This window comes from Danio rerio, chromosome 1, assembly GCF_052040795.2.
Source record: "Danio rerio strain M-AB ecotype USA chromosome 1, GRCz13ab, whole genome shotgun sequence".
NCBI lineage: Eukaryota > Metazoa > Chordata > Actinopteri > Cypriniformes > Danionidae > Danio > Danio rerio.
In genome coordinates this window covers 56,128,303-56,149,779 of record NC_141021.1, presented here as the reverse complement: position 1 = coordinate 56,149,779, position 21,477 = coordinate 56,128,303, and the positions used below count along the sequence as shown (strand labels likewise).

Sequence of the window (21,477 nt, the reverse complement as noted above, 5' to 3'; positions counted from 1 at the left end):
AACCAGTCTGAGATGATTCACACTTTATGACATGAGTCACTATTCTGCTGGAAGTAACAATCAGAAGATGAGTACACTGTGGTCATAAAGGGATGGACATGGTCAGCAACAATACTCAGGAGCAGGGGTGTCCAAACTCGGTCCTGGAGGGCCGATGTCTAAGATAGTTTAGCTCCAACCCTAATCAAACACACCTGAACCAGCTAATCAAGCTCTTATTAGATGTACTATAAACTTCCTGGCAGGTGTGTTGAAGCAACACACCCATAGTCTAGAGTTTAAAAAATTTTGGGTTGTTGAAACCTAATTTTCATTCAAATATGGACAAATTCAACCACTGGGTTAAACCATGTAATTTAAATTTAATTCAAAAGATTAATCCTTCTCTGTAGAAAATCTAATGACAAAAAGTCTAGACAACAAATATGTTTATGTTGCTTTAACTTATTTCAATATGTTAATTCAGTTTTAACTACATTTTTCAAGTATTACAAGGATTAACTTGATATTTTTAGTCAGTTTGATTGATGGAAGTTGAAATTAACTAAAAAAAAAAAAAAAGTAATTTTTTTTACAGGGTAAGCAGGGTTTTTTTTTTATTATATTTGACCCAATGCTGGACTACAACAACCCAACATATTTTTCACAGTGTATTAAACTAAAGCTCTTTAGGATGTGGAAGATGCTGTGATGTGAGCATCCAGTCAGGGTTTGGCTGTAACTTTACTCCTGCTTTAATAGCAGCCACTCATCGGTTGTAATAAATCTGTAAAGCTTTATGCTGGACTTTGACCTGCAACTGAACAGGCTGTAAAGATACATGACAACAATGGGTAATTCACACCCTGCAGTGCTGGTCAACTCGATATCGCTTATTCGGTGTTGCTGCTGCCAACAATTAATCAATGATTATCTTATCATTCACTAGTTTAGAGCCTTTTATCAGAACCAATAGATATATAACGCCAACATTTAAGTGACATCACAGAACAAATCAAAGGTCATTCACTTTAAAGGCAATTTATATAAAATTGAAAACGGATCTTACGTCAATCATTTTACATCACAGATTTAAAAATTTACGAAAACAATAATTATACACCAATGTGATCATTTCATTAAACCTTTTTACTCTGTTAGTTGGTTGTGGTTGGTTTGTTGTGGTTAATTGGCTAATTGGTTGGGGTTGGTTGATTGATTGATTGATTGATTGATTGATTGATTGATTGATTGATTGATTGATTGATTGATTGATTGATTGATTGATTGTGAAATAAAACCTTGATCCCTTTTGATTGATGGGAAAAATCCCCCAATCCCATTTTATTATTAAATACCAATAGGGATGCAAATTCAAATGAGCATTTAGCATCCTTATATATTAGCTCTCAAGCTTAATGATCGTTTGGGAAGTCACTGTTGTGGATTAACACAACTCAATGAGACATTGCAATGTCTTCATTCCTGAAAGAACATCTGTATATATAATGAAGGTGTTTGTGTGAGTTCAGAAAAAAGTGCTAACTATATTTATAATAACTCCCGCTCGAGTGATTTAGTGCTTTATGAATTAGCTGATCTTTTTCACACACAAACAGCAACACTAGCCTCAAGTGTAAGGAAGCCGAGAGATCATTAATGTATTTTATGTACCTTTGATAGACAGACAACGCAATTTATGAAATGAGATTATAGGGACTGTGTAACATTTCTTTATTAAAAATACAGAAAACCTTCACCATTTTACTCAGAATACAATAAATAAAATGCATTAGCTGCAGTAGCAATTATATATCATTTTATATATGTGTGTGTTTTTTAGGAATTTTCAAACCAAACCATCATCATTAATATAACCAAGACAAGCACCTAAATTCCTTCATAATTGATGTAATTTAAATATCGTCATACTCCTCATTTGTACTGTTTGATGTTATGAATACAGTCTTTGTCATTCATCACACTCACCACCAGAGGTCGACTCTTATATTTTATTTCCAATAATCCTAGGTAGCAACTTTCAGTTTTCCTCACATTTTATGATTATCCTGGTTTATTATTTTTTCCAATGTTTTTGAACTCTTGGACATTTTCCTTCACTGGTGTTTGATCCTGCGTGTATTTTTGACTGTGCTTTATCTAATAAAGCTACATGTGTTCATTACAGACAGTTTCAGCAAATTAAAGGCAAATTTAAATAATAAAAAAACACAGACTATATTAAAAAAAATACAATTCTACTAACAACTTTTACATATATATATATATATATATATATATATATATATATATATATATATATATATATATATATATATATATATATATATATATATATATACATTTGGCAGGGTTTTTTTTTTGTATTCCTTGAGAATCAGCAACATGATCTTACCACTGTACCATGTTTTTCTGTAGGGGTTACAGTAACTCAATCTTAACAGCTTTATTTTTCAATATAAAAATTATATTTATATAAAAATATCATTTCAGTTCATTATAAAGTGGCAGTGATGCGGCTTCATGTACCATATTCCATAAATGTGCATCATAATCAAGACATAAACCTATGAAGTCTTATCGCACTTTGAGATGCTCTGGATCAGAGCTCAGAGATGCTGCTTTTACTGAAATCAGTGTCATTCATCCATTCTGTCAAACCTGTAAAACACACATGACATGGAGCAAAAATAAAAAAAATGACAAATATTGATAAAAAAAAGACTAATATTGTGATTTGTCATTATAGCAGGTGTTTTACCTCTCTCAATCCTGGTTTTCTGTTGAACAGAGGAAAGCCGTGTTTAGGCAAACATGTCAAAACAAACCAACTGCACATTTTATTGTTGTTTGTAAACTGCTTTAACAAGTTTTACAAGGTAGTCATCTAATATTTTCTTTAAGATTGGCCTTAACATTTTAAAATCATCTCAAAAAAATCATTAGTCTAATTTGAATTTTAAACGTAAGACCGATATGTCTAAACTAGACACGGTCTGCTAATCTTTAACATTTGTAAGCACTTACCAAAAATTTACAGGCATCTCAATACTGAGTTTGTCCGATTTTTCTCTTTCCATTTTCTTTTGTTTGTTATAAAAGTTTTTCCTAAAACATGAGATGGGGGAAGCTGTATTAATTATGGTTATCTAAAATATTCTAAATGTTATCTGAATTACAATATTCAAAATTGTTTAGCTACTGGTTGTGCATGCAGAATATAAGGCTCAGCCTGAGTATATACTGTAACATTCAATCAATTAAAGAAGCAAAACAAAGAATCATGCAAATATTTACATAAAAAATTTAAATAAAAAACACTAGACCGCATGTTTGTCATCCAGAGTTAGAGTTAGATTGAGTTGTTTAAGTGTTTCTTTAATTTTTACGAGCAATTTTATAACTTACTTGATAATACAGACAGTCAGCTGCACCCCAGCTGCCAAAATGGTCAAAGACAGGAGAACAGCTAGAGTAATGACGACTTCTTCACTGAAACCTTCAAAGTTTCCAGAACTGTCCTCCACTTGGATTTTCACTTCGGTACCAAAAATCTTCTCCAGTTCAGATGCTAAAACATGATGCTCAGTGTAGATTTTCCTGTGGAAGTGAAAATAGTTTGAATACTGTCCTGTAACATTGTCAACCTAAAACCGTGTATAGAACAGGTGTATATATGCCATTTAAAATGGCATCAGTTGCAGCATTATACATTTATTTACTGATCTTGATCAATTTAATTCATCTTTGATGAATTCAGGTATTATTAATGGTACTTTTGATTGATCAAATATGGTCACAACAGCACATTTATGAACCTTTATTTTATTAACTTTTATTAAAACTGATAGTTATAATAACACATTTTCCTTAATCATTAAAATGATTTCTGAAATGAAACCTAATACGAGTATTGATGCAAATGTTCTGCTTTGCATCACAAAAATGAACCACTTTTGTAAAAAAACAAAAAAACAATTTAAATGTTTATAAAAAGGCTTAATTTAAATGTAATTAATTCTTCACTGTATGCTTTGCAAATATCAGAACCTGTACCTGTATCTTTGTACAATCATGATGCTAAATCAATAGACTTGACAGCAGTTAGAGATATTTTATTTTTAAATAAAGGAAATAAAATCAGTTTTAACCACGTTATTCAGGAATATATCAATGCCCGTGAGGACCTTTAATTTTAAAGAGCATCAAGTCAGCTCTGCTCATCAAACTATTGACTTTAACCATTATAAGAGTTTTTGTTTTCAACTAGTTTGTTACTAAAACTTTTCCACATGTTTAGCATCCTTATATGCTTTGATTTGTTTGTTACAAATGATGGATATTAGTTCGACTCACTCTTTTACTTCATCTGCTTCAATGATGCTGCCACTGGAGTCCATTGCGATAAAGCTAATGTAGGTCTTGTCTGTAGATTTTCGAGAATTAATCCGTATTTTATTCCCACCATCTGCTGTCACACTGAGGATTTTCACAGTCCAGCCAAAAGCTGTCTTCATGGAACTGAGGAAAGAAACACACTATTCGAGTATGTTTGGTATAAAAATACCAAAGCAAAATTCTGTCTAATTTGTAAATCAGTAAACAGCTCTTAAAATAAACATTTTAGAAATGTTTGGTCTAAATGTCAGTTTGTTTAACAGACAAAATGATTATGTGACTTAAGAAATTTGGAAATATTGCATGCAAGTAATGTAGGAAAATGGCAGCACACACGTTTGGAATACCATCGAGGGTGAGTAAAACAATGCGTACATTTATTTTTGTATTTATCTTTCTTCAAAAATCCACTTTCTCTCTTTGAATACACAGTACAATTAGCTTCAGCAATGCTCTTGTCATGCCTCCACTGCTGAGACTGCAGCTCTGCACAAGACTTGTGACTTTTGGCCAGTGGAGAAATTAAAATGGTCGTGCCGAACTGAGTCTGGTTTGTCTCAAGATTTTTTTTTCTTCACTCTCCTATCGGTGAATCTTTTTTTCCCTCTCCGCTGTCGCCACTGGCTTGCATGATTCAGGATCGGTAGAGCTACGCATTGATGAATTTGCTCTTCAGTGTTTGGACTCTCAGTAATGACTTTAAACCACACTGAACTGAGCTAAACTGAACTGAACTTAAACACTAAAAACTGAACCCTGATCCAGTTACTATGACTATTTATGTGAAGCTGCTTTGACACAATCTACAGTACATTCTAAAAGCGCTATACAAATAAAGCTGAATTGAATTGAATTGAATGCCTCACTAAAACAATATTTCAGTAATGAACAGAAATGACTCACTCTTCTATCTCTGGTATCATCTTTTCCACTTTGTACACAGGCTGATTTATAGAGATGACAGTGACGCTGTTACCATACCGGCTTTCTTTCATGTGTACCTGTAGGTGACAAGCATATGGACTCAATCCTTGGAATAATTGACCTGTATTTTTCCTCCTTACCTAATTAAATGGCATGTCATGCTCTTTTTATGCTGTTTTAAGCAGTACTGATACAGTCAAAGCATTCTCTTTCTCTTCCTGTTTCTGCTTACCTCTACTGTCGTCATCGTGAAAAGTCCATTTTTATCAGTGGCTTTAACCTCATAGGTGACCAGAAAGTCTACAATACTGGACACATCCAGAACGTAGAGCTGACCAGTGCTTGCCTCAATATCCAGTACAGTAGTGGGCTTCACCAGTGAATACTGCAGTTCCAAGCTCTCATCCACATCAGGGTCTGATGCCTAAGGGATACATAGCATCCAACCACTGAGGTACATGTAGCGAACAATGCATATATAGCATAAACTGCATTACTGTTGATAAAAGGTTGCTATGCAGTTCCTAATGTGTTCTAGGAATCTTCTAGGGTGTTTTAGGAATGTTAAAAGGTGTTCTATGAATGTTCTTGGTTGTTCTAAGAATGTTCTGAGGTGTTCTAGGAATGGTCCATGGTGTTCTATGAATGTTCTTGGTTCTAGGAATATTCTGAGGTGTAGAAATGTTCTTGGTTGTTCTGAAAATGTTCTGAGGTGTTCTAGGAATTTTCTTGGTTCTGGGAATGTTCTGAGGTGTTTTAGGAAGGTTCTATGGTGTTCTATGAATGCTCTTCGTTCTGAGGTGTAGAAATGTTCTTGGTTCTGAAAATGTTCTGAGGTGTTCTAGGAATGTTCTATGGTGTTCTAGGAAGGTTCTACCATGTTCTAGGAATGTTCTATGAATTCACACTGTAGTAAGTATGAGTAAGCAGAGATGCCTTAGTAAATGCCACTATGCATAATATAACTGTCCAGTTTTGAAAAGCACCCATACACTTATACACTTACCTGGACTTTTACTATAGGGAATTTGTATGGAGCAATATTGAAAATGCTCGCTGTATATTTTTCAGCGTCGAATACAGGAGCCTCATTCACATTCTCAACCTCAACACTGACCTGAAAGAAGTCAAAATGTTAAAGGTCAGCTTTGTTTTAAGAAAAGAAACTTTGACTTTGAGATGCTGGAAGAGAAAGACTTAGACACATTCCGAAACACATTCTATACAAGTATGTGAACAAAAACAAATTACTTGATAAATCTCATGAGCTGCTTTTATGGCGCATACTGCCCCATTAAATACAATTGCTGTGGGTCAATTACTGTCTTAGACAAATTGACAGCCTCATGCACTGTAAGAATTGAAATATTGCAAATATTCTGATATCTTTGACAATTCAAAACATGAGCTGAAAACAGAGACTGGTGACTTCACAACCCACCAGAGAGGAATGCGGGAAAAACCAGTTCCTGCTGCATTTGCATCTGAGTCTGCTTCATCCCCCCAACTCACACATATGGTCATTTCAATGTTTGAATGTTCTAGAATTAACCAAACTGACTTTAACTATCATGTTTGATATCATTTGAAATGTCTCAGTGCGATTGGTACAATGGTCTCATTCTCTCAGAATTAGACATAATCAGAACAATAAATATATAACTTCAGGCATCTTTTGAACCACTGAGAGGGGTGTACCACTAAGTGTGAATGCCTTTTGTTCACACCCCCTTCCTTGAGGGAATTCTTGGATTATTTAAGGTAAGGCCTAAGAAGGACTCAGCGCGATTCTGCCTAACCAGATCAGCCCATAACATGGGGTCTGCCCCATGTTATGTATATTTCAAAGTCAGGTATGCATCTTTTTCATCTTGGATTTATCTTTGATAATTTGATGTTTTGTATTGATCATTTATGAATTGACTGATTGAATTGGCATAATACATTTACCTGACTAATAAATTGTTATGTTTTGAATGATTCAAACAGAGTTCGTGTTATTATCTTTAGTAGATTGTGGTAATTTCATAGCACCACAAGCCCCTGTTCAGGTTAGTAGCGGACTAGAACACGGTAGACGGAGCATTGCGGCACGTTACACGATGTCTCTAGAGCTCCGACTAACAAATTGGCATTTATTCATGTATAAAAGGATATCTAAGGGGATAGTCCTTCACCCGATAAACTTTTAATACTATTTAGATAGTATAGTGATTATTCAAAGTTACTACTAGTTTAAGTACGACTGGTCTGCTTAATTCTATAGTAATGATCGTTATATGACTAAATAGCTCTGTCTGATTTAGGAGGTAGCAGACCTATGGGGACCGCATAAAAAATATCCTAATCTGAGTAAGTAGGGTTCTGCCTTTTTAGGATAGCGGTCAATCGCCCCTGTTTAGTGACCAAGACTGACATGCTTGTGCTTAAGAAATTGTATACTCGGCCGGTACAAGATTCAGGATGTTATAGAGATCCCAATGAACGAGAATAACATAAAATGATGAACCGAAGAGAATATTCAATCATAATCTAAATTAATGTGAAAGGAAACAAAATAATCTTATCAATGTTTTATAATTGGAGTCAGATAAAACGAGGATAAACATATTAATATTCTAAACCATCTCATACTAAAATTGGAGTCAGATATGAGTTAAGTTTAATATAAATCAACATTGTGCACTGGAAAGACCGAACATGCAGTGAACCTTCATCCACCATTGGATACCGTCATTGGACCAACTGGCTGGACCCTACAAAATGGTGACCCATCTCCGTGATCTCCCAACTCAGGCGAGTTACGTCTTTCCAGCACAAAATGGATTTATATCAACCAAGAGGTTTGGATCTTCTATTCTATCTTCAGAGGTTTGGATCTTCTATTCTATCTTCAGCTGCTGTGGTAAGTCAATTCTTCTTTGCCTATTAGAAATGTTGAGGGAAAGCTGGACGCACCCTATATAAACACATTGATAGAATGAGTCGGAAATGCTCAAAAATGTTAGACCGGAATGCGTTATCCGGTGGGGTTGAGAATTAGACAAAACCACTTTGATTATCAGGGACATGATAGCAGCAGTATAGATAAATGCCATCCCTTGCTCTGAAATCTCTTTGTCTGCTAGGCAGCAAGAGTTGAAGCTTAAAATTGGAATAACATCATCCAAATTATATTCTGGGACTCAGTGGAGAGTCATAAATTAGATCCTAAAAGTTTAAATCAAAAACTATCCATTGTTTTAAATCTACTGTTTTATAAAAAAGAGAAAAATGGAAAAAAGGAAAACAGGAAAAAAATGGTTTAAGATTTAAAAACAATTGTAAACTTTTAAATTGGATTAATAACAACAGTCTGTTTAAGGCATTTGCATGTGAAAAATAAAGGTGAGCAGAACAGAATGATTTGATTGCAAAAAGACAAATAAGCTCTAATGAAAACTCTGCCTTTACAAATCAGAAATTTGCCATTTAAATTTAATGGTGATAAATTTAAATATGATGCTGATCAACTACACTGTAATCCCGAATAAGTTGACAAAACTCAAAAAATTTTGAGGCTATCAGTTATGTCAAATTTTTTAAGTTATGAAATTATCTATTTTAAGTGAACAGAAACATTCAACTAACTTAAAATACCCAAGTTACTCAACTTATACATTTTAATTGCAATTAACTTAATTATTTTAATTTTTCCAAACTTTAAATACTTAGTCACCTAGCTCATACATTTTAATACCAATTAACTTAATTGCTTTAATTTCTTTCAACTTTAAATACTTAAATCACCCAGCTGATAGCATTTTTTACTCATTAAGGTTAATTAAGATAAACGAATTTTAAGGATTTAAGTTAATAGAGCTCAATTCAATTAATTAGTTACAGCATTAGGGTTTACAGTGTAAAATATCCACTATACTTTAATTTAATCTCAAAACAGACTAAATATAAAAGAAATTCTAAGATTTTAACTTTAAATCAGCCCTTAGACCTCCTGATGGCTCAAACCTTTTCATATTCAAATGTCCTGACAGAGAGCAGAGAAATCTCACCTCAGTGATAATAAGATGCTCGGAATGTGTTTGCTGTATTTGCATAAAACAATAACATTATTCCATTTGGCCACAAGCCTTTGCTGACCCTTTTGTTCTCCATGCAACTTACAAGCAAACACAACCCTGATCACAAGATAAAAGCATTAAGCTAAAATGCACTGTTGTTCTAAAAACACTCTCCAGAGACCAGATATAATTAAATTTTAATATTTACTATTTTAATATAATATAATTACATTAGGAATAAACAATAATGAACATTATATTATAATCGCCAATCATGGCACTAAAGACCAAGGGTGAAACATTCACCTTGAGGAGGTTTGCTTTCTTTATGCTTAATGAAAACACTGACAGAACTACTATAGCATAACTGATTGTAAACCAATAAAATCCTCGCTGAAAAACACCACCTACAATTAAAATTTGATCAGAGAATTAAACTCACCAGAAAAATAATGAAAGGGGGATGGATATGATAACATTCAGAGTTACCAAAGTTTTTATGGGTCAAAAGATCTAACCTGTGAGTCACACCATAAAATGACAACCGTTAAGCAGAGAACACCAAAAGGGTGAAATGATTTCTGCCAACAGATCTGACTGTTAATGAGAGCAAAAAATGAACTATGGGTATCGGCCCATTAGATTGTGAACTGAAATTAATGAAAAATCATTGATTGATTCAGAAAAATGTCCCCAGCGGAACTGGGAGATAATGCTCAGAATACAGCAGACTGTGTAAACAGGTGTTACACACTCACAATATGCTGAAATCAACAACAGCAATTCACATCTGACCAGCAACATCATGTGGCTTCCAGAATTAATATTGCAAGATGATGCATTAACATTAATTCCACATGATTGAATTTGAAACTGATGAAAATTCTAAAAATGGTTCTCTCTGCTTTTGTTCTCATCTTAGGCGGACCAATAACAAAGAACACTCCAGATCCGGTCCACATCAAACAAATACAAATGAGGGCAACAAAAGGTTAGGCCATAACCTGAGGCCAAAAGTCTCCCATCTTGCATCTCAAAGCAAGAACCCCTGTGGTGCTAACACCTCACCTGCAGTGAGTCCTCTGAAAAAAGTCTTTGATCAGTCATCAGAATAACAATTATCCACAGCTGATCTTATCAATGGATTCAGCATTCTAGGAGGCTATGTGATTTCACAAAACATCTTTCTTCAACAAAGATGTAAATTTACATGTTAAATGAAACAGAGACACAAAAAGATCTCATAGTTAAAATCTTCCCAAATTGTTTAATAGCAATGGGACTAAAAGCCTGGTTACCTAGAGGCAAAAATAAACTTCAATGCATTATCCTTGCAAGAACAATAGCAAAAGACTCTATTGTTAAGAATCCTGGTGGCATTTTTAAATTTGTTTTTATACTATACACATGTTAAACCACATGTCCTGTATGAAAATGGAATTAACTATGTTGAAATTCATGATATTTGTTTCTTTGATCTCCAAAAGTAGAAAACTCTGCTATCCCCTGTATAGCTGCAGTTTGAACTACAAACAGGAGTATAGAGTGTGATAATTAAATTAACCATGAAAATGCATTTTTTACAGGATCCAGCTTTGAACATTGCACCTTAACATGCTCCGTAAAAGATATTATATGGAATCAATTTGAGCCGGAACACACCTCATGTTCACATTCTTATGCTGGCTCCCTGCTAAGACAGGACTAAAATTTTGCAACACAATTATAAAAGTTGATTACCATTGTTCGGAGCATTACACGGACACATAGCCACAGGTAAACCCAGGCACATAGATAACACCTTAGTCTTCAAAGACCCAGGAGTCAAATCTCCTTAATTGAGATCGTTTGTCCATGTTTATACAAACAAAACACATTAGCCTCACACACATAGAACAGAATAATTAATCTGATGACAGACGAGACAACAAACACCCTCTGACACCCTCTGTCAGCTGAAAAGAAATTACACATTTGCATGGCTTTGACAACAAATTGATGGTATAAAACTTCAATAGAGGCGAACTTGCCATAGATACACTGACTGTAAAAAAGCTCCAAGTTTTTGTTGTGTTTCTAGTCGAAATATCAAAGAATTCTTAAATCAAGAAGCATTTTATAGACAAGCAAAAAATAGTGTCTTGTTTTAAAAAAAAATATATGTCAAAAAAGTGAGTGTTTTCTTAAAACAAGCACAATAATCTGCAATTGGGGTAAGCAAAATAACTTTATGTTTAAAGGATAAACAAGATTATTATTTTTACACTAATGCCAGATTTTGGGCCTTTATTTCTGAAAACACGACAATGTTTTTTGTCTTGATCTTAGAATTTGTTGATATTTGGACTAAAAACAAGACCTAAACTCTAAGTAAGAAAGGTATTTTTGCAGTGCACTTTAATAACTAAAAGAAGGCATGTTGATGCCAAAATGATTGTTGCACTTGCATGCTTCTATAGAGTTTGTTCATGGCGTGAGTTTGTACTGAGAATGATACCGTTGTCTCTGCAGTGTTCGGAGGAGTTCTGGAGTCTATAGCCTCTACAGTGAGGATGTACCACTCCACGTCCTCCTTGTCAAGTAGTTTTAGAGCTTTTATGGTTCCCTCAGCATCCACAGAGAAGACGTCCTCGTGTGACTTCATGTTATAGTTGACTGTAACCAGTGGACTCCCTGTTAATGCCTTGACCGTGCCTACTATTGTCTCCTCGGGTTCATTCTCCTTGATCATGAAGTTGTAGGAGGAACTCTCAAAATACACACTCTCAGCAATTTTGAAGTGGATCAAGATTTCGGCTACAGAGAGAACAAAGATGTTAGCTTAGACGTTCTTCAGGTATGATTTAAATATTGCGCATGGAATGTTCTCAGTTTGAACTAACTCTTTGTAATAAGTGTTGTTTACTTCATATGTTGATTTAATACCAGATTCCCTAAAGAATTTGAGCAAACTAAATCCAAACCTTCATCAGATAAAGGTGTTGCTCCATGATCTGTTGCTATAACACTAAGGGTTAGCAGTGTGTCTTCTGTGACCTCACTAAGGTCAGAGGTCAAAGTGATGTCGCCTGTTTCAGCATCCAGTGCAACAATAGAGGAAACCTCAGAGAAACTACAGAAAGATGATATTAATGCATCAGGTTTCCTTTATTGTTTCTGAAAAATATTTATACCTTTAATAGGAATCTTATCTGATGTCTTGATTGTGAAAATAAAGCTTGTGTTTACCTGTAGGTAATAAGTGCATTGTCTCCAGCATCTTTATCTGTGGCAGAGACTGTCAGCAGCAACTCTCCAACCTTTGCGTCTCTAACCAGAATACTTCTGCTGTAAGTCTCCGAGCTGAAGACTGGAGCATTGTCATTGACATCTGTGATACTGACCCTCACTGTGGTCATATTCTGAGGGGAAATCAACCAAAGAAAACATTTTATCTTTGCTGAATTGTTGAAAAGTTGAATTGCAGATAGGCAGTTGGATACAGCAGTGTTTTACAACCCTGTTCTTTGATTGGCACACAAGGAACCATCTTGAATCTCATCCTAATCAAGTAGACTTTATTCAACATGTTAGCTTGTTAATATAGACTCCAATACCCGAAACTTGTCAGTCAAGTGTGAGGAAGACATCCAAAAAAAAAAAACCATTGCTGCAGCTAGGTTACTCTTGGCCCTTGAGATCTACATGCCTGCAGAGTTTAGCTCCAACATTGATCAAACATTCTGTAACTTTCTGGTAATCATTGAACACCTTGTTGAAGGATTTCAGATTAAGTTTTGAGTTAAACTCTTCTTGAAGGTTTCTTTACATGAGCAGGGTTGCCTACTTGCACTTTAGAGCAAAAACGTTGTCCTCGGGATCCAGATTTTTAATCCAGTTTGTCTTGACACTCTTGGAAGTTCCTGATATGCTTACCAAGACCTTGAGTTATTGGTCCAGATGTGTTTATTAATAAAGGGAGCTTAAAAGTGCATGATATTAGCTCTACCACAGCAGGACTGGATACCTCTGCTTTAGAGTAAGCTGTCAATCCTGATTAGGGGAGCAACTTTTCAGTACAGTTCAGATCCATCAATGCTCCAACACACTTGTAGTTTTTAAGCAATTCTGAACACCCTGTAAGTCTGGTTCAGTGTTAGAGCTAAACTCTAGTAGGCATATGTACAGAAGCATGGATGGCTATCCAATTTATAACAAACTCAAACCATAGTTTGTTAATCCTGTTGTCTGTGTTTTCTAGAATGTGCTATGTTTGTGGAAGTATCCAGTCAAGTCATGCAAATCGAACACACAAAGAAAGTGAATTACATTTAACTGTGGTATCCCATGATCCACAGCAGTGATGACCACATCATAGACATCATGCATCTCTCGATCCAACTCACTGATAGCTTGTAGAGTCCCATCCTAACGGGGAGAATTTTTAATGTAAGAAGAGTAAGTACGATCTGAACTTCAAACAACACATGCTTTATTGTTAGGTACTCACATCACTGCAAATGAAGTATTTGCTGTAAGAAGAAGTAGAGAAGCTGAAAAGTCCATTATCTCCAATATCAGCATCTGTTGCTGAAATTTTGCACACCTCTCCAGGTGATGACTGCGTATATTCGCCTTCCTGAATCTCAATGGGCTCTGGCAGAGGAAGGAATTGTGGGTTGTTGTTGTTGATGTCCAGGACAGTGATGATGACCTGAGCTGTGGACCTTAAACCATCAACAGGCTGGTCTACGGCAACTACCTGAAAATGCAAGCATTATATTTAATATGAGTATTTGAACATCCTAAGCATTTTGTAAACAGTTATGATAGATTTGCACCTCTAGCGTGTAATGGTCATTAGTTTCTCTATCCAAGGTGGCATCTCTCCCGAGTGATATAAGTCCTTGACTGTTGATAACAAAGATATCGCTATCCATAATAAAGTGACCCTTAGAGAACCCATCCTAAATAAAAAGAAAGGAGGTAGGTAAGTGTATCAAAAAAAAGCTAAGTTTTCCAAAGTTGTCGAATTACAGTTGTTTTCACACAGCATGACTATTTGTCAATGATTTTACAAAACCTAAAGCTAAAATTGTGCAGTGTGAACTCAACCTTAGACTTAAATTGTTGTTAGAGTGCTCTAAGATGTTATTATGAGTTAGCATGCAGTTGCAAGACGAGATGTGCTGGGTACCTGCACATGAAGCACCTTTGCAATTGTGTACATTAGTTGTAGATTAGTTTTTTTTTTCCAGACGATTGCTCTGGGATTGTTCTGGGTATTGGCAAGAGGTATTGCTAGGCAGCTGTTAAACACATTCTGTGGAATGTTGTGATCTCAGGACCATGTGGTTTTCCTCAGTGGATTCACCTGTGGACCGCTTATGATGAGATTCTTAAAATGAGGCGTGCAGGAAAGAGACGTAAGCTCCCAGGTGATGAGTTGTGGGTTCTGTTGGGCTGTCTCTCAGGGGCAATATGCCCTCCGGAGATGAAGATAGTTAGTCAGACAGGGCTTCGTATGTGAAATAGTCGAGTTATGGGGTGGATAATAAATGTTTAGTTGACCACTACCTCTGCCTAAGCCTCTCTCCTTACCAAGTCATGTGTTGGGTGAGTTGTGGAGTCCAGCCCCGCCTTCTCTACACATTTTATGAATGAACTGAGTATCCTGGCCCTGCCTTTAGACTACAGACAGATGAATCCTATAGCGGGCCTTTGTGATTGTGGAAGTGGGCTCTTCCCTACTCTGTGTGATGACGCTGGTGCCTTTCTCCTTGGCTGGGTCTTAATGGCTGTGTGGAGGTACGTCTTTTTAAAACCTTTATTTGTGTTTATGCCTGTTGTATGTTGAGTGCGACTGCTATGTGTGTGAAAGGTGATTAGAGCTGGAGGCAAGTGAGGGGGATATATGATTATAGGGAATGCACCTTAATTTTGTGTGCAGTGTAGATTGAGGTGTTGGGTGCTATCCGAAACACTGTTGTAGTAATGTGTTAAACTCACTGTGGCAACTATATCTCTCACCCTGGTTACCGCATTTAATTTGCCCCTAGTTCTTAAAGTAAATAAAGCGTTGTCTCTTTCGTACGTAACATTGTGCGTGGTGTTTTTCTGACAGACATAAATGTCAATAAGGTTCATTACACTGGTGGCAGTGGTGGTGGGGTTAAGCATCAAATTGATTATTTGAAAACTTATCAACATTTTGTTTAGGATATCAGAACCACAGTCGGAGGGTGAGAGCGGCAGTAACACCATGCCTGTATTAAATGTTAATGTTCTCGTGCAGATGAATGCTGCGCCCCATCCTGTTTTTATCCCTGAGACGTTTACAGGCACAGGATGTGAATGGTCAGATTGGGCAGGTCAGTTTGAGATGGCTGGGGGATAAATGAGTTGGATGATGAGCTTAAATGAAAGTTTATGTCCCTGTTGCTCTCCGCTCATGCGCGAGATCTTTTTTGTGGGTTGTCTGATGAAGGTCGTCAAAATTTTTCACAATTAAAGTCAGCAATGGGTAAATGCTTAGAGACGTGTGAAAGTGCTAACTGGAATCAAGTAAGCTTTTCTTCTCGTAAGAGGCAGCCGACTGAAACGGAACAGGAGTTTGGTAACTTTCGAAGACATCTAATTATGAAAGCATATCCCTCTGTAGAAAGCACTACGACAGATTTATACACTTGAGATTATTTTATTGCCAATGTAGGTAATGCTGATAAACAAATTAATTTGCGCAGTTAGGTGTTAAGCCACTTTAGAGGGCGCGATTAACCTGGCGTCCAAATTGGAGTTAATTAGAGACCTTGAAAGGAACTCAGCCCCCTGAACGCGAAAGTTTGTGGCGTTACAAATGAAAGTATGGGAACTGTAAGTGATGGGCAATTGCAAGCGTTAGTAACTATGTTAGAAGGGCTGCATCAAGAAGTCAAATCTGCAATGCACGGTTAAAATACAAGATCTGACACTGAATGAGTCCTCTAGGCCAGTTTCACAGAATGACAGCTTGTATAATCGGCGTGATATGAGAACCTTTAAAACTGATAGTGCCCGAGAGGACCAGCAGAAGAGTGAGGCTTGCTGGGAGTGTGGCTGTACTCGTCACTTCAAGAAAGATTACCCATATGTGTCGGGAAACGGGAGGGGGTGAGTGCGGTAGACCAAGTGCCCGCCCCTCTTCATACTGCGTCTATGATGGGAGAGGTAAAGAAGCCACAGGTGGGAACGACAGGGGACTATTTGGTTGGCAAGGTTGGGGGAATGCATACATGCCTTTTAATTGATACAGGAGCACAAGTATCAGTTGTACCCAAACAGCTCTGGGTGGAAGTGACAGGTGGAGGAACTGATTCAATGCAGTATAATGGTAGTATGTTAGTGACCAATTACTTCCATAAAATGGAAGTAATGGGCAGATGGACAACGATCTGTCAATTTGACGCATTAGCTGTAGTAACTGATTTTGTAGTGGCAGATATTAGTCCTGGAGAGGTGTTATTGGGGAATGATTTTTTATTGAAATTTGGGACTAAATTAGACCTGAATGAATTATACTGCTGATTGATGGGAAAAAGATTTCTTAAATTACTTTACTTTAGTGGATTTTGCTCGACTGCCACAAGAGATGTAGTTGGGAGATCTCTCACCTTGTCCTCATCTGTAACCTCCAGGGATACCAAAGCAGTTCCACCCGCAAGGTTTTCATAGACGGACATAGCATACTCATCCTTACTGAACACAGGAGGTTTATCATTCACATCCTCTACCCACACTATAACAACTGCACTGCCTGTAAGAGAAGGGCTTCCTCCATCTCGTCCCTCTACATCTAGAGTATACCGTTTGGCTTTACTATAATCCAACTTTCCAGCAAGGGTTACAGAACCAGAATCAGAATCAATGTTGAATACAGGCGTGTCTGAAGATGGCTGCTGATTGACAATGTGAAAGCTCACAACAGCATTTACACCATCATCTTTATCTGTTGCCATGACGACTACCACGTCTGCTCCTACATCAGCATCCTCGAACATTGTGGTCTCATACTGCTGTTTGGAAAATATGGGAGAATTGTCGTTGATGTCAGTCACGGTGATGCCCAGATCAGTGGTGGTGGAAAGTGACGGACGACCCTGATCTTGGACAGTGATCACTAAATGATACTCGTCTTGGGCTTCCCTGTCCAGTGAAGCTGCTAGAGTTATCACTCCTGTTTCTTGATCAATATTAAACCTCCCAGCACCTCCCAGGAGAGTGTACACGACTTCAGCATTAAATCCTGCATCTGCATCCGTGGCTTTTACTGATGCTACATCTTCCCCAACAATGTGATTCTCTGAAATGGAGACAGTAGGAGGGTGATCTTCAAACTCTGGACTGTTGTCATTGACGTCCAGCACTTCAACCAGGACTGATGCCTCATCCCGGTTGGTCCCATCCGATATCGACAGCAACACAGTGTGGCTGCTCTTCTCCTCATAGTCTAGCTTGACTTTGGTATATAAAACTCTTGTATCTTTGTTTATGGCAAATTTGTCACCTTCAGTCTCAACTGTTAAGTTTACCGGAACAATAGGATCAATAGATAGGAAGTTAACCTGTGAATGAGAGAGCACACAACGTTTCCTGATTAGATTAGTTTACTGCAGGAGTATACTAGGTATACTCCCAGACACTAGCCTGCATGGTTTAGCTCCCTCCCAACTTAAAGTAGGAAATACAAATGTACTGTTTATTTTGCTTGGGCACATTGTTGTTTAGATAAACAATTAATCAGTTCAAGTTAATGAACAGACAAAATGTTTGTTTTGGTAATCTTCAATCAAAGTCTAAGCATTTACTTCTGCGTTTGGAGTGGCGGTCCTTCTGCTATGATGTCAGCTTGACACATTCATACACAATTTACTTAACCACACCCCATTTACTCTTCGATTGCTACAAGGGAATGATGCACAAAAAGAAAGCCCCGCCTCCTACTTAATATTCCGTTTCAGTTGGAAGTACATCAACATATTGAAATAAAAAAGTTTCAGTTTCAGTCTTAGCAACTTCCGGTCCATGTAGACTTTAAACACACATTAACCAGCTAATCAGAGTTTTACATGTGCTTGAATGTGTTGTAAAGTCCTTCCAAGCCCATATATGATTCATATAACAACTATGGTGAAGGATAAAAGAAATAGGTCTCAAACTCGATTCCTGGAGGGCCGCGGCTCTACACAGTTTTGCTCCAACCCTAATCAAACACAGCTTATTCAACTAATCGAGGTGTTCAAGACTCTTTTGAATATCTTGATTATTTACATCAGCTGTGCTTGATTAAAGGTGCAGTAGGTGATTGTCTTCAGAAGCATTTGTTGTTGTGCTGGTTGAAAGTCTCTCCACAGTCTAATAGTGATGATTACAGTAAATGATCTAAATGTGTTTATATATATTTTTATATTTTGGGTAAGGCATAAAACAAGGCATAAAAATGTTAATTCAATTAAATAGAGTCTGACCGAATCAATATTGGAGTTACCATTGCACGCTGGAGAAAGGATGACAACATGTCTAAAGGATTTCTCTTAGACAGGGAATGTTCTGTTTTAAAACTGTTTTAGCTTCACGCAAAGCTGATGTAACGTTAGATGTTGTTGTTGTAAATGGGTTATTTCTTTGCAGAAGTGTTGTTCAGCCACTAAAATCTTTCGATGAAAGATTGAAAAGACTATATTAAGTAGTGACAAGTATTGATGTAGGTTTTAATTGGTTAAACAACAAAACAGAAGTAAATACCACTATTTCGCCTAGTCTCTCCCTACGTATATTGTTTACCATGCAACTCTAAATATTTGTTCTGAAATGGCATGTCAGTTTGGCTTGCACGCCGCCGGACAAGCCCTAGTCGCTTTTAACACATGAGGGAGGGTTCTTTTGCAGTGCTCGTGTTTCAGGAGGTGTGGCTCTAGGCGGCAGGGGAGGGACTGTGATTCAGAGATTTATGCTAAGCTGTTAGCATTGTGGAAGATCACCCACTGCACCTTTAAAGTTGGAGCAAAACTGTGCAGAGCTGCGGCCCTCCAGGAATCGAGTTTGAGACCTACAGTATGAGTCTTATAAAGAAACTTGTGTTGTACAGACCTTCACAATCTCTGCATCTTCTTGATTCTCCTCTACTTGTCCCTGGTAGGTTTTGTGAAGGAATTGAGGATTAGACTCTCCGAGTGCCTGGATATGCACCATTGCAGGGGTTGACCAGCTTCTAGCGCCTCCTATAGGTGTGAGAAGAATTTCAGCATATAAAGCCACCAGTAATGCATCTACATGAATTTTAACTCCATCAAATTTCTTTAAAACAAACACATGTGAAAACTTACCGTCTCTTGCAGTGATGTAGAGTGCAAACTCGAGGATTTCATTTTCCACCAATGGGATTACTTGTACTTGAGTAATCGCCCCATCTTTCTCATTGAGGCCAAAAAAGCCTTTTTCATTTCCGAACTCAATGAAATAACTGATTTCTGCATTTGGACCTTCATCCAGGTCTGTTGCTTCAACCTTACATAAAGATGAATCTGTGTTTAGTTACAGATACTTCACAAAATATTTCAAGTGTTTGTGGTTAAGTAGTCATCTTATAATGACATATTGGTTGCATAATCTATGGAAATACACAGAAGTATTGCTGGAAAACAATTAAATGGCTTTTAATGCCAAAGCAACGATTCATCACCTTGACAACCTCCATTCCAACAGTCTGGTCAGCGTAAACTTTGCCCTCATATTCTGAATCTGTAAACTGTGGACTGTTGTCGTTCTGGTCCAGCAAGATAATGGTCACATCTGCTGTTTCTTTGTTGGTGGAAGGAGGGTTTTCTTGTGCTTCAACCTTTTGATTTTAGAGGCAGAATTAGCATGCATGTATGCAGTGGTGTTTAAAGAACCAGCAGGCCTCACAACATCTGGTAGCTCGTAGTCCCGGGGCTATTGTTTTTTCAGTCAGGTTACCAAGATCTATCAACAGCATGCCTAGTGGGGTATCTAGATACCCTGCTGGACACGGTATAGCTTGATTTTGGTAGCTTGACTGAAAAAAACTAAAGTCCAGGGACTTTGGGCTACTAGATTTTGCGAGCCCTGTGATCAAATAATATTGTCGCATTGTTACTTGAAAGCTGAAGCTGGCTGTAGTCTCTCTGTCTAGATCTTCAGGATGTTTCACCAGAATACTTCCATCAGGATTGATGGAAAATGGGACAGAGTCTGGAATGAATCGTAATGTTCCCACAAAACCTCCCTAGGGATGATGTAACTTAGGTTCTTTCTCTATTTCTATTTTTATGAATAGATCATGAGGATTTTAGGAACCATACCAGGTCTAGGTCAGTGACTATTGTCTGAAGCATAAACTGATCCTTTGGAGAATTTTCTGGAATAGATATGATGTACTCTTCCTGGTCAAATTTGGGTGAGTTGTCATCTACATCCTCAATAATAACAGATACCACCGCGTTGGCCGTCTTACTGGAATCATTCTGCTGAGCTGCCTGTTTTTAAAAGAAGAATATGATTGCTGAAATCAGAGCATCAACCTAATGGTTTTCATGAATGTTTTAAGAAAGCTCTGATACCTGTATGTACAGGGTTATCTGGTCAATCTCCTCTCTGTCCAGGGCTGTTGACACAGAAATGACTCCACTGTCTCGGTTGATATCAAAGATGCTCTGATATTCATTTGGAAGAACTGGAACAGATATGTTGATAAACATTCATTCATTTTCCTTCGACAGTAGTTGAAATACTCCCTTTATTCATCAGGGGTTGCCACTGTTGAATGACCCGCCAACTTGTCCAGCATATGCTCTTCCAGCTGCAACCCAGTACTGGGAAACATCCATACGCACTCATTCACACACATACACTATGGCCACTTTAGTTCATCCAATTCCCCTATAGTGCATGTGTTTGGACTGTGAAGGAAACCAGAGCACCCTGAGGAAACCCACATGAACACGGGAAGAACATGCAAACTCCACACAGAAATGCCAAATGACCCAGTCGGGACTCAAACCAGCAACCATCTTGCTGTGAGGCGATTGTGCTGACTACTGAGCCTCCATATCACCCATGT

General features: G+C 37.3%; 1 protein-coding gene and 1 long non-coding RNA gene across 5 annotated transcripts in view; one reads left to right on the top strand and one right to left on the bottom strand.

Moving 5' to 3' along the window:
* LOC147847018 (uncharacterized) overlaps positions 1-21,477 on the top strand; it is a 919,394-nt gene that overhangs the window by 255,288 nt on the left and 642,629 nt on the right. The gene's annotated exons all lie outside the window — the stretch shown is intronic.
* Positions 1,699-21,477, bottom strand: part of si:ch211-213b8.4 — a 29,744-nt gene continuing 9,965 nt past the window's right edge. For 2 of the 4 annotated variants that reach the window (XM_087235035.1, XM_087235034.2), the window contains 21 exons: positions 20,978-21,090; positions 20,720-20,893; positions 20,515-20,643; positions 20,080-20,235; positions 19,724-19,904; positions 19,488-19,618; positions 17,012-17,962; positions 14,204-14,329; positions 13,873-14,124; positions 13,692-13,790; positions 12,612-12,784; positions 12,347-12,495; positions 11,881-12,179; positions 6,329-6,439; positions 5,555-5,746; positions 5,302-5,399; positions 4,357-4,521; positions 3,409-3,600; positions 3,028-3,108; positions 2,762-2,780; positions 2,354-2,661 (listed from right to left, as the gene is read on the bottom strand). In XM_087235035.1, coding sequence (XP_087091161.1) covers position 2,780; positions 3,028-3,108; positions 3,409-3,600; positions 4,357-4,521; positions 5,302-5,399; positions 5,555-5,746; positions 6,329-6,439; positions 11,881-12,179; positions 12,347-12,495; positions 12,612-12,784; positions 13,692-13,790; positions 13,873-14,124; positions 14,204-14,329; positions 17,012-17,962; positions 19,488-19,618; positions 19,724-19,904; positions 20,080-20,235; positions 20,515-20,643; positions 20,720-20,893; positions 20,978-21,090 — 3,773 coding nt within the window. In that variant the 3' untranslated portion in view covers positions 2,354-2,661; positions 2,762-2,779. 4 annotated transcript variants of the gene reach the window in all.